At 36.2% G+C, this 13,394-nt stretch overlaps 1 protein-coding gene across 1 annotated transcript; it reads right to left on the reverse strand.

Moving 5' to 3' along the window:
* Positions 1–447: 447 nt before the first annotated feature.
* Positions 448–3,956, reverse strand: LOC113288492 (squalene monooxygenase-like). The gene is made up of 8 exons (XM_026537540.1): positions 3,386–3,956; positions 2,971–3,082; positions 2,718–2,892; positions 2,122–2,290; positions 1,721–1,939; positions 1,333–1,608; positions 950–1,228; positions 448–849 (listed from the first exon to the last, which is right to left on the reverse strand). The coding sequence occupies exons 1-8, from the start codon at positions 3,731–3,733 to the stop codon at positions 745–747; spliced, it is 1,683 nt and encodes a 560-aa protein (XP_026393325.1). The 5' UTR covers positions 3,734–3,956; the 3' UTR covers positions 448–744.
* Between the last annotated feature and the right edge of the window lie 9,438 nt (positions 3,957–13,394).

Below are 13,394 nucleotides of genomic sequence, written 5' to 3' on the forward strand. Positions count from 1 at the left end.
TGCGTCAGTCTGACTATCCCCAGCCGTAGATCTTAGATCTTTCTGGGGATAGGATAAAGTGAATCTCGGGTTATCCTTCAGTGCTTCGCAGTGTTCTAGTGTTTCCGTCTTCCTCGATCCCCTACCGTTGAATCTGGTGGGTGGCGACGCTATCTTGGTAAGGCGCGTCTCTTGGCTGTCCACGTGTGATATTATATCTTGATGTTCTCAGCCGCATGTCCTCCACGTGTGTCTTTGTGGACACGTGGCGGAAGATGAAATGTGTACCTACAACTAGAGTGGCTAAATGGTTCGTTACTCACCAGCATGCAATTCTCGGAACGAGTTTTTTCTTATATTTTCATTGTGTGCCTGGCTGTATTCAGTATTCTGGTGCTATTGAATATTGACTAGCAAACTTCATTTTGTGTGTGGATTTAAAAAATTTGTGAGAATATGACAACTGAGTTTTGATTGCTATATATTCTTGAATAAATATGGTGATTTCCTTTTGTCTATTTGTACCATGTTACATAGATTTTAATCTATTGAATTTCTTTTCTATACATATTATAGAATAGTTACACTGGAGAGGATATTTGAACGATGATAATGTCCTAACATACTATTTTGATAATATTGCAGACTTACACCATGTTTATTTTTGGTTTTCATTTCAATAAAGTGGTACGAGAACCTGAACAATTGAATTTTAGACTAATTTTTCTTTTGAAGGACTTGAACTACCCCATATTTTCCACTCTTTCAGTTAACTGGGGGAGCTCTATAATACGCTGACAAAGTTGCTGGAAAGAACATTTGTCTGACTCCTTCTGCCTTTATTATTGGAAAAATAATACCCGATGCACTCTGCCAATTGTAAACACGAATAGTGCAATTTGTAAATCAGAATCAAAGAATACTAAGAATCAGCTAGTCTAGTAAATCACGCTGAAAGCTAAATACTCACGGATATTAATCTAGCTCCAATCCACAAACGTTTGGGAGAAGGGAATGGGAGTAACAGACGGCCAACACCATAAATTGCTACTGCAAAGAAATGACAAACCAAACTCAATGGACGTGGATTGAGTCCGGAGAGTAATGCCACTGGTCCTGATGAGAAGACTCCTCCGAGACTTAAATAGTCAAAACAGGCTTCACGCATTTCTGTTCTTGCTTCATCGGGTGACATACAAAAGACCTTGTATAATGCACCTGCCAACGTATTTATAGTTGATGCCACAGGCTGCATAGGAAAACTTAGAATTATTTTGTGCTTATGGACAATGCTTTTGAAAGTTAAGTACGCATTCAAGAATGGATGTGCAATAAAAATGCAAACAAACTTACCTTGCGCAGAGTGTAAAAGGATTCAAGATATCTACATAGAGAAGAGGCATCATTGAGGTCCTGTAGAGGTTTGAGTAGATTGCGCAGAAGAACAATATCAGATAAAGCCACGGTCATCCCGCCTCCAGTTAAAGGATGGCGCATATTGAATGCATCCCCCATTAATATAGCACCAGGAGTTGGATGGGGAAGAGCCGGCATGCTTCTGTTAGGCATTGTTCTTATGTTCCCCTTATCTATTGCTGATATGAACGAAACATGCAGTTGTGATGGGATCTGAAACAAAACATGTTTCCACAATAATGAGTTCAGAAGATACGTACTCTAAAGAAATCATATGCATGTTGAAGTCTTGCAAATTGATACCTAAAAAAGATAAAATACATACCTGGGGTGCCACCACCGTTTTCAAATAATTGGCCATATCACCGTTAGAAAGAGATGGTACTTTTTGTCCGGGTACGTCAACCAAGCAACGCACTTCATAACTACTGATTTGATAAAACAAGATTGGTGAAGGATCAGCCAAAACAACATGTCCATGGTTTGGGTATGGAAGCTCACAGTTCTCCAAGATCAATCCAACGAAACAAGACGGCACATCCACCTGAACAAAATTAATCAAGTTACATTTAAGTTTGTGCTCATATGTGATGCATCATACAATAGAACAGTGAACGTTACAATAAATGAGAGTTTATGTTCCAATAACAATTCAAATCAAGTATAATATTCTTATGCAAGTAAGAATCCAATGAACGAGGCACCCAGATTGAGTATGATCTTAACCTTTGGGGTGCAGAGAGAACGGCGCAAGTTTGAAAAGCACCCATCACAGACAACCGTAAGAGGAGCATAAGCTTTCAGCTCTTCCCCGTTTTTGGTCTTGTATGTTATTCCTTTAACGGTACCATTTTCTTCAAGCAAGGAAGTAACAGTTCCTTGTTCCAACCGAACGCTGAATAGAACAATTGAAAGTTTGAAAGAATAAGTAATGGATGACAACAAAGTCTAACTAGAGAACGGTACTTAAATCATATGCAAAATCCTAGTTATAAATGGGGAAATTCCTTGCACAATGGTGAACTACATCCGCGATATACATCTAAATATCAATGAATGGACGTTCTAAATTTTAAGTTACCAAAAAGATATCTTCTATGTGACAGGAATTGATGCCACTATAATATCAAAAGTTAGGTGAGAATAAATTGGACTAGTAAACTTGCAGTGCCTAGATGGAGTTGAGTAAAAGTATCACATTCAAGATTAGCCCATTCCAGAGAAGATGCAGATACTATTAATTCGCCTAATAATCACGCGCAGACGCTTCAAAGCTAATTCAATCAGCCATAGAGAAAAATGGAAAAGTTTGAGTGTAGTACTTTGGAAGTGTTGCAGCTTTTTCTCGCATCCGTTGAATGAAACGTCCATTGTGAAAGCTTCTTCCAGCCACATCCGCTTGAAACTCTTCTAAAGGATACGAGACTTTTGTATTCTTTCCATCTTTAAAAAGAGCATATCCAAAGACTCTTTGAGCATCAATCTCTTCCACACAATCTGCAATACATGCCCATTTAATCATAAACTCAAAATTAACAAAAGAATGGTTAACAAACAACAATCTTGTTGCATTACCTCCAAGACCCAGCTCAACTAATTTCAAGAATCCTCCAGGTTGTAGTAGTTCCCCAACAATCCTATCGGGTTCCGTTAGATCTCGCTCTATCACATGTACCCGGCGTCCATCCTGCAACAAAACACACCACACAAGTTGGCAACTGAAAATGCTCTGGATTATGAGGTAAACAAATGTGATTTTCATCGTCAAAAGTATAAAAAAAAAAAAGAAGAGGAAATCAGTGATTGAATCAAACAAGCACCATGAAATACTTTCCTCAAACCATTTCCACAAGAATCTGCTGCAAAAAATAGCAAATTCCAAGCAATTGGAAATTCATGCAAAGTGGAATCTTGTTGCAGAATAGGAAACAACAACAACCCAAGAACTCAAAATTCCATTTTTTACGAAAATCAAAAATCAAAACCTCACCTTTCCAAGAGTATAAGCAAGAGCAGCACCAGCAACACCAGCACCCACAATTATAACATCAGTTTCTTCTTTGCTCTTAGACTTGAATTCTCCATTGTTCTCACCAACAGAATCATCAACGGATTCATTTTCCTCCACCGTTACTACTTTGTTCTTCTTGATATCATTCTTTTGAGAACTAGAACTGTAAAATACGAAGAAACCCACCAAAAATGCAAGGACTCCTCCTAAAATATACTCAATCATCTCGGAATAATTAGTGTTGATGATATTTTTTCGGTTGTGGTTGTGATAATACAAATAGGGACTTAGCTTCTCAAATGAAACCTTTTTTTCACGCTCCTGCATGTGCTCTCTTTATAGACGTTACACTGTCCTATATGTAACGGCTTGGGCCGCTTGGCTGAGATCAACATCAAGCTAAGCAATCTTTATGATGACTGTTAGCTGTTTACCGCGTTGGGAAATGATAGGTCGGTGACCGTCGGTCAACCAGGAAAATACCACTAGTGGCAATGTTTTTGGCAACTCGTGAAACATGATGTAGTTGGGGTTGCCATGTATCCAGAACTGTTGGTTTAGTCATTTCGAGTATTTGTCATTTAAGGTTTGCAAGGTGTAAGGAAAAAATTAGAGATCTTTGATTATGTTCATATTGTGATTAAGTCACTAAACAGAGAGCCCATCTGTGTTCATAATTCAAATCACAAAAACAAAAATTACTGGCCAAGAAAGATTGTGCGCCCAGTCCACACACACCGTCTAAAGGAAGAATCTAAGAGAAGCCATATCAGCGTGGCAGCTTCGTAATCTCATATTATCATGTGGTGAGAGGCATATCCTCTAGGGACCTTAACTTTTTTGCTGCATTGAATATCCATGTGTTGAGCCACGTATATAAACAAAAATAATTAAAAACGATTGGTTGGGGAGTTGGGACTTTTTTATTTAAGAAATTTGCTAGTCAGACTTTTGTAATCACTTCGAAGATGTTTTACAACTGGAAGTCGGGAACAAACATAATAATAATGAAAGCAATTAAAACATAATAGCTCTTTAGCCTTGTTAAATTGGGACTTATGCCACTTAATTGGGGTCTATGGATTTCTTCATCCACCCAATAGAGAATGATGAGGGGTGTCTAAAGATTGTAAAATTACTAAATTAACCGTAAAAAAATCTTAATCATTCTAACACAAATACAAATACAAAATCATAACTTAATTAACAAATACAAAAATCGTTAATCAAACTCAATTTATTTTTCAATTTCCATCAAAATTAAAACTAAATCCTAATCAATCACAAACAACAATTATAATCTAATTTCCTTTTGGTTTATATAAAAAAAAAACCCAACAACAGACAATTCAAGTGATTGAGTTAAATCCCTTTAAACCCTTCCTTCTAAGAGATACTCTACAATGATTTACCTTTAAAACTTTGAAATTCACTCATCAAGGTATCTGAAAATCCACCCAGAATCGGTTTATATGTAAACCATAGTAACCCGATTGTGATCAAAATCGTCTTTTACTGTGAACCTACATACTCCGATTCTGGGTTGATGTGATGAACATCAACCATAATTAATACACATCAACCGATTCTGGATTCATGTTCGGATTATTTTGGATCATATGTAATCCGATTGTTTAGTTAAAAATCTCTGAACCCTTTTCTTCAATAATAGGATTACATTGTCATCCATATAAACCGATTCTGAAAAAGCTGCAACAAACTACCTCAAGAATCGGGCTTTATAGATAAACTTAAAGTCCGATTCTGGTACAAATTTCATGAGTCCAAGTTACCCAAAAAAAAAACAAAACCACTTTCGTTAATTAAGCTTGGTTCAAGTTTGCAAAATATAATATAAGAAAGCGACAAAATATAAGCATCCGATAGATCAAGTTTTTAACATAAGGAAAATACTCATTCCAACAAATGGAGACCCTCGAATCCAACAAAATATAAGCATCCTTCCGCGATACTTGTCGCCTCATTCTTGTAATGCATGTGTTGGTAGGTGCAAGGATACACAAATTTTTCCTTGTACGGATCCAACAATTCCTTCAAGTAATAAACCACACATTTCTCGTAATCTTTCTTTCATAGCCCAATAAAACTCTCCAAGTAGGATTCGAACTCGGCCACGGACATTGAGTGTGCCATTAAATCCCAATGATGTTGAAAAGCCTTCCATAGTAACCCATTCGCTTCATACTCCGATTGCCTTTTCTTCCTGTCCTCCTCTCTTTGTTCCGGAGTTAGTTTTTGAAGACGCTCATCTTCGGCATTTTCACGAGCGGTACCTTTTTGTGGCTTTGGCTTTTGGATATGACCCCTATAATTACTTCTAATATTGCATTGTATGTTCCATGTGCAGAGAAAATGCTTAGCATCCGGAAAAACCACTCCAATGGCATTCATTAGTGCTTGGTCCTTATCCGTTACTATGATCCTTGGAGTTTGATCTCCACGGTATATCTCCTTCAAGGTCTCTAGCATCCAAGTAAAACTCACATCATTCTCCCGATCCATAAACCCACATGCTACCGTGAAAGTTTGCTTGTCGGAAGTATGGCAAGCAATGTTTAACAATGGCATATTGTAATTGTTCGTCTTGTATGTACAATCTATTAACAAAACTTGATAGAAGTATTGTGCCAACTTGATCATCTCCGAATGCGCCAAGAAAATACGAGTCACTTTGCCTTCCAATACTTGGTTCCTCATTGTGTATTTGTGTTGATCGGCTAACCATTTAGATTATTCCATAACCGCTCTACCATCCCATGACCTCCTCCTAAAGGCTGCTCTTGCCGTGTAAATTTGCCTCAAAGTGGACAAGTTATCCTTATCATCCTCCTTAATCTTCCTAAGGATGTCACTTGGTCTACACGCTTTCATCGACCTCACCGTTTCCAATTAATGTGGTTTCAACCCACAAACGGTCGCGTGTCCAACAAGAGATTCCGGATCATCATGATTGTGACAATCATTCATCACTTTAGATAACTTGTATACCCTACTACCATCGGGTTTCTCGGGTCTATTAACTATAATCTTAAACGGGCAACCATACTTCTTTGATTTAATAATGTATTCCCTTGTCGTCGTCTTCACGTACAGTCTTTCTTTTGCCCGGTGACTTTCTTGCTTTCCACCTCTCTCATAAACAATTTCCAAACGCTCTTTACTTGAATGACGGCCTAAAACTAATGCGCATTTGATCTCTATTCCCTTGTCTATAAACCATTGCTTTGCATCATTTCTATCTTTCCATTCCAAATCGGTAAAATAGTGGGCAGAGGTATCAGGACCCAACAGAGATACGGCTTCGGGTTGATCTTCTTCAAACTCCACAACAATCTACAATAAATATCAACAAGTTGATGATTCAAAATCGGTTTATATGTTACAGTCGATTAAATCGATTCCAAGTAATCGGTGTATATGTGCAACTATAGCGACCGATTTAAGAATTTTCGAAAAAAATTCAAAGTCCAGAATCGGTTCACTTCTAGTGTCATATAATCCGATTATTGTTCACATTTCTCCTGGAACTTTAAAATCGGTTTACATATACATGAAAATAAACCGATTGTCAACTTTGTGTTTTCTACGCGATTATTTAAGTGAAGTAATCGGGTTATTAACATCACCAACAAAAACCGATTCTGGTCACGTACCAATGGAAACAAAAAATTTACTACAATCGGGTTATATGGTGACTAACAAAGACCGATTGTAGATCCAAATTTGGGGATTTTATCCAGAATCGGTTTATGTAGTGTTATCGAATAAACCGACTCTAGGTTAAAGTTTTGAAAAAATTTCCTTTTTTGAGCGATTGGGACATGCAAATACATGTTTGTAGATCGTTACAACTCATACATGTTTATTAAGAGCATTATCACCTTCTTCTTCCCACGAAATTGTTCTTGTGCTTGAATAATATCCCCAAGCATTCTTTGGTTCACTTTCTCTTCTTGATTCAACAAATTTTCCAATTCGGTAGGATCGAAATCATGATAATATGATGCACCCACCTCTTCATCACTACTAGAGTCTTCATCATCACTATATTCTTTCATTTTTGCTAAGAAAATCAAAAACCCTAGTTTTTTCTTTTTTCCCTCTACTTCTTTCCCTCCAAACCTTAAAAGAGAAAAATTAATTTATATTCTAATCCAAACATTATAATCCCACTCAAACACTTATTAACTTAACAAAAATTAACTTAATTAATCATCACTAATTTAGTAAGGGCATATTAGGTATTCACATAAATAATGGATAAGGAGTTTCTAGAAATTACTTCCTAATGACCCTATTTTGTCATGTAGTTATAGTCCCCAATTAAGTGGCATAGGCCCCAATTTAGCCAGGCTCTTCAGACTGCAAGCTTAAAAAGAATACATTTCACAAAAAATTTGGCTTGATCAAAGCTGTTGGCCTGGGATAGAAATTTTTTTCAGCCCCAGGCCCCGAAACACAACAACAACATTGACATAGAAGCAACTAGGAACAAAAAGCAAATCAGGAGTTGCAGGAATTGCAGGAGATTGTGAAGGATGAAAGGCGGAAATTGCAGCAGGTCTTGACCCACAAGAAGCAGAAGCTATAGGAGTCTGGCAAACATCTACTTGGGCTAACGAAAAGAAGATCAGGAGTTTCAGTATTGAAGGAGACTGAAAGCATCTTTAACTATATAAATGGACAGAAAGCAGATATTTCTTGGAGAGCAAAAGAATATATGCAGGAAGCTCACAGATTATTAGCTCATCTTTGTAACAATTTTTTGGGTTTTGTCTTTGTCCCTAGATTAGGAAATCAAGTGGCAGATAACATTGCAAAATTCGCTAAAAATGTTGATAATTTTATTGAATAGGATACGATCCCACCTATCTATAGTAGGAAACAACTCTTAGTAGATAAATCTAATATTGGAAGCTCCTCAAGCCCCATATTAGATGGCTCTACTTCTTTTGTAACCGTGACTCGTCCCGAGTCTTAGTTCTTTTTATGCAATGCCTTATTTACAAAAAAAAACAAAAAAGAATTCTGATTAAAAAAAAAATTCTGATTAAAAAAAAAAATAGGAACAAAATTAAGAAAACAACACACTGCGGTGAAGCATATGTAAACAGGCGAGCAGATTCCACGCTAGCTAGGTTCAAGATCGTGGACTGACCAATCATTCAAAATAACAAGTGCAGTCGTACTTTCCCGTTTATTAACGAGTTCCAAAGATAAACCTTCCATAATTAGTGAATAAACTACTCCAGTTACTAATACGCTTGTTCCTTGCGATAAGCTGAATATTTGAGTGAACCTCATTCTTGTAACAGTTTCCTTTGCGATAAAAAGCAAAACAATAAAAGGTTTAAAAGGCTTAACAGAGCCGACAACAGAAAGTCCTAGGCCCGTCTCATTGCATCCAAATCCAGGTGGTAGAAGCCTCTCTAAATTTTGGTCGCAACGCGATGTAAGTTGTGCTCTCTTTGATATTTATTTGCATATTTATTTCTGAGCTTTATGATTTCTTGTATATTAACTCACGATTTTGATGATTTTCAACCAGAAGAAGAAAAACTTGTTCTAGGAATCTGCAGATACATATGGCAGCTAGATTTAAACTTTTCTCTAGGATTTTTTCCGCCGCTAGAGCTAGGGTTTTATCTACCAAAAAATTATACTAGCAATGCTGCGGAGATATCTCCATTCGTTTTTATTTTATCCTCATTTACGAATATATTTCCAATTAGATGAGAGACAAGGGTTGATTAACGTATGATGTTTTTCCAGGTAAATCCGGTTAAGAAACTTGAACGAGAAATCAAAGAGCTTGAGGGGATAAAGATTACTCCTCATATTGTTTTTTCGCTGCTTGCTTCTGGTTTGGGAATAGGTGTACCCGTCGTATTGCTTTACGCCGAATTGAATCTTGGTTGCTTCTCTAAGGTATTTATACTGAGACTTTTATTTCCTTTGTTCCCTGTTTTTTTTTTATGTATCTGACACTTTATATCTTTATCCCTAATTATATGCAAGTAGAAATACTCATATCGAAATTTTGATATTTACTTTACAACATGTTGTATTTGCATGCAACTCCTTGTAATTTTCTATTGTAGCAGTATTTCATATGAGTAACTCTTAGAGGTTGTACAGGTAATAGAAAGATGTCCAGCACTAGAGAACAGTTACCTCAAGGAGATACGAAACAAGATGCTAGCAGACACTAAGCACTGCAAGACTTGCAACTGTTCTTGTGGAGCGACATGAAGGAATAATAGAGCATTTCGTAAAAATATCACAACTTTTGCCCACCTTGTAAAGTATCAGTTGAAAAGTGTTGAAGAATAAACCAAGATACTATGAAGAATACAAAAGGGATCAACAAGTATTATTGATCCAGTAGTGTGGATCAACTATGAGAGTTTACAGAATGTGGTTGGATCAACTGGTATAGTTGACACGATGTGAATGGATCAACAAGTATTGTTGACACAGTGGTACGATATTTAGAAGTTTACTTGAGTTGCAAGTATTACGAGTTTTAAGAGTTTGTTTACGTGAGAATTGTCTAGAAGTTTCTTTGTTAGAGTTTGATTATGTTAGGGAAGTCTTTTTATTTGAGAGTCAAGTTTGTTGATCATATAAATATGTTGTTGAGGCATGAGTCGAATTACACCAATTAATAGAAGTTTGTTTGAGTTTAGTTTTGTATTCTTTCATTAAGTCTTTGATATCATATTTTCTACATCTGGTATCAGAGCACTGGTATCAGATTCTAGGAATGTGGGTATGAGAAGTTAAGTTGAAGAAGATGATGAGTTTAAGTTCAATCAAGGTGCCAGTGTTTGAAGGCAAAAACTTTGAACATTGGAGGTTACAGATGGAGAATATTTTTACATATCAAGAAGTATGGGATATTGTGAAAGATGGTTATGTAGAACCAGCAGAAGGAGCTGTAGTTGAATGAGCTGCACAAACTCTATTAACTGAAAACATAAAGAAGAATTTTAAAGCTACATATATTCTTCATCAAGGTGTTCATGAAGCTCTCATGGACAGAGTTATCTATATTAAGCAAGCTAAAGCAGCATGGGATGGTTTGGTTAGCTATTACACAGGGTCTGACAAGGTCAAGAAGGTTAGATTGCAAACCCTAAGACAAAGTATGAATTATTGCAGATGGAAAGTAATGAAACAATATCAGATTTTTTCTCAAAGACTTTGAATCTTGTCAATGAGATGAAGGCTAATGGTGATACTGTAGAAGATTCAACAGTTGTTGAGAAGATATTAAGAAGTTTTCCTGAGAAATTTGAATCAAAGGTGACTGCTATAGAGGAATGCAACACAGTTGCAACTATGACTCTTAATGAGTTATTGGGTTCATTACAAGCATATGAACAAAGATTGTTAGAGAAGACAGTTGCTACAAAACAAGTTGAAGAAGCACTTCAAAGTCAAGTTAGCTGGAGAAGCAACCAAGGAAAACCTAATGCTGAAAGGTTTCAAGGAAGATATAACAATGGAGGAAGATCTAATACTGGAAGTTATCAAGGAAGAAAACCAGTTGATAGATCAAAAGTTCAGTGTTACAACTGTGGATATTTTGGGCACTTTGATCCAGAGTGTCCAAAACCTAGAAACACTACTGAAAATAATTATAAATCAAATTTCAAAGATGATATTGCTGAAAGTCAAGAAGAAGAAGAATCAGAAGAGCAGAAGGCTGAAAACATGTTACTAGCATGTCATACAGCAGAAGAACAACCTCAACTTAAGTGGTACTTAGATACAGGTTGTAGCAATCATATGTGTGGCAGAAAAGATTTGTTTGATAAGCTTGACGAGTCTGTCAGATCAACAGTAAAGTTTGGCAACAGTTCTACAATTCCAGTTATGGGAAAAGGAAGAATTGGAATTGTTCTTAAGAATGTTTCAAAAGCATATATCATGGATGTGTTTTATGTACCAGGATTACATCAAAACTTGCTGAGTATGGGCCAACTATCTGAAAGAGGATACTCTATGAATATTTACAATGGTTTATGTTTCATCAGAGATAGAAGAAGAAGATTGATTGCTAAAGTACAGATGACCAAAAACAGGTTATTTCCTTTGAACATTCAGCATCAAAAGGAAAGTTGTTACAGTACTAGTGTGCACAATAATACTTATTTATGGCATAAGAGGATGGGACATGTGAACTTTAACAGTTTACAAACTTTAGCAAAGAATGAGATGGTGTCAGGATTACCTTTTATTCAAATTCCAGAATCAAGATGTGAGAATTGCATCTTTGGCAAGCATCATAGAGATCCATTTCCAGTTAACAAAGCAAGAAGAGCTGAACAATAGTTGGAGATCATTCATCGTGATTTGTGTGGTCCTATAGAAGTTACATCACATGGAGGTAATAACTATTTCATAACTTTCGTTGATGACTTTAGTAGGAAAGCATGGGTATATTTGCTTAAACAAAAGAGTGATGCTTTTCATGCTTTTAGAAGTTTCAAAGCATATGCTGAGAAACAAATTGGTAAAAACATCAAGATATTAAGAACTGATAGAGGAACATAATATACTGTCTTTGATAGTTTCATGGAAGAACATGGTATTCTACATCAACTAACAGCAACATATACACTCAACAGAATGGTACAGCTGAAAGAAAGAATAGAACCATAATGGAGATGGCAAGAATTATAAAAAGAACAAAAGATTTACCAAAGAATTTCTGGGGTTATGCATTTGATACAGCAGTGCATCTACTTAACAGATGTCCTACAAATAGTTTGAATAACAAGACACCAGAAGAAGCATGGAGAGGAGTAAGACCAAGTGTAAGACATCTGAGAATTTTTGGGTGCATTACATATGCACATGTGCCAAAAGAATTGAGAAACAAGATAGATGATAAGAGTGAAAAATGTATTCTTGTTGGTTATAGTTCAGTGACTAAAGGATACAAGCTATATAACCCAGAAACTAGAAAGATAGTTATAAGTAGAGATGTGATATTTGATGAAGATCCACAATGAAATTGGAATAATGAATCAACAAGGAATGTTGATCCAAAAAATATTGGGTCAACAAGGAATGTTGATCCATCTAATGCTGTCAGAACAGTTCCAATTGTGGTTGAAGAAGAAGAGCAAGCTCAAGACAATGTTGAAGAACAACATGAAGAAGCAAGAACTGAAGCAATAACACAACAAGAAAATAGAAGACCAATAAGAAAATATATCATACCTGCTAGGTTAAATGATTTTGTTGTATCAAGAGATGATGAAGATATTGATGATGATGTGGTGAACTTTGCACTATTTGGAAATTGTTATCATCTAGCTTATGAAGAAGCTTCTAAAGAACAAGGTTGGATTCAAGCCACGAATGAAGAATTGGGGTTAATTGAGAAGAATAACACCTAGGAATTGACAACATTCCCACCAGGAAAGAAACCTATTGGTGTTAAGTGGGTTTACAAAACAAAATACAAGTCAAATGGTGAAATAGAAAGACTGAAAGCAAGGTTAGTTGCTAAGGGTTATAGACAGAGACAAGGAGTTGATTATTCAGAAGTATTTGCACCAGTTGCAAGACTTGATACAGTAAGGATGATCATTGCTTTAGTTGCATAAAAGCATTGGAAGATATTTCAGATGGATGTGAAGTCAGCATTCTTGAATAGAGTATTGGAAGAAGAAGTTTATGTAGAGAAACCAGCTGGCTACATTATGGAGGGGAAGGAGAATGAAGTATACAAGCTAAACAAAGCTTTGTATGGTTTGAAACAAGAACCAAGAGCTTGATATACAAGAATAGATTCTTATTTCCTCAAGAAAGGTTTTACAAGATGTCCACATGAGCATACTTTGTATTTGAAAGATGATGGTCTTGGCAATCATATTATAGTGTGTTTATATGTGATGATCTCATATTTACAGGAAATAGTTCTGAGATGATTAATGAATTCAGGAAGGAT

The sequence above is a fragment of the Papaver somniferum genome, chromosome 6 (assembly GCF_003573695.1).
Source record: "Papaver somniferum cultivar HN1 chromosome 6, ASM357369v1, whole genome shotgun sequence".
NCBI classification, from domain to species: Eukaryota; Viridiplantae; Streptophyta; class Magnoliopsida; order Ranunculales; family Papaveraceae; genus Papaver; species Papaver somniferum.

What these genes read in the sequence shown, in the direction of transcription:
- LOC113288492 (XM_026537540.1), bottom strand. Translation starts at nt 3,733, where the DNA reads ATGCAGGAGCGTGAAAAAAAGGTTTCATTTGAGAAGCTAAGTCCCTAT. An exon ending in AAAGCTGCAACACTTCCAAA is followed by an intron (nt 2,291 to 2,717) that starts GTACTACACTCA and finishes TGTTCTATTCAG; the next exon opens with CGTTCGGTTGGAACAAGGAA. An exon ending in CCTTTTACACTCTGCGCAAG is followed by an intron (nt 1,229 to 1,332) that starts GTAAGTTTGTTT and finishes TTTCCTATGCAG; the next exon opens with CCTGTGGCATCAACTATAAA.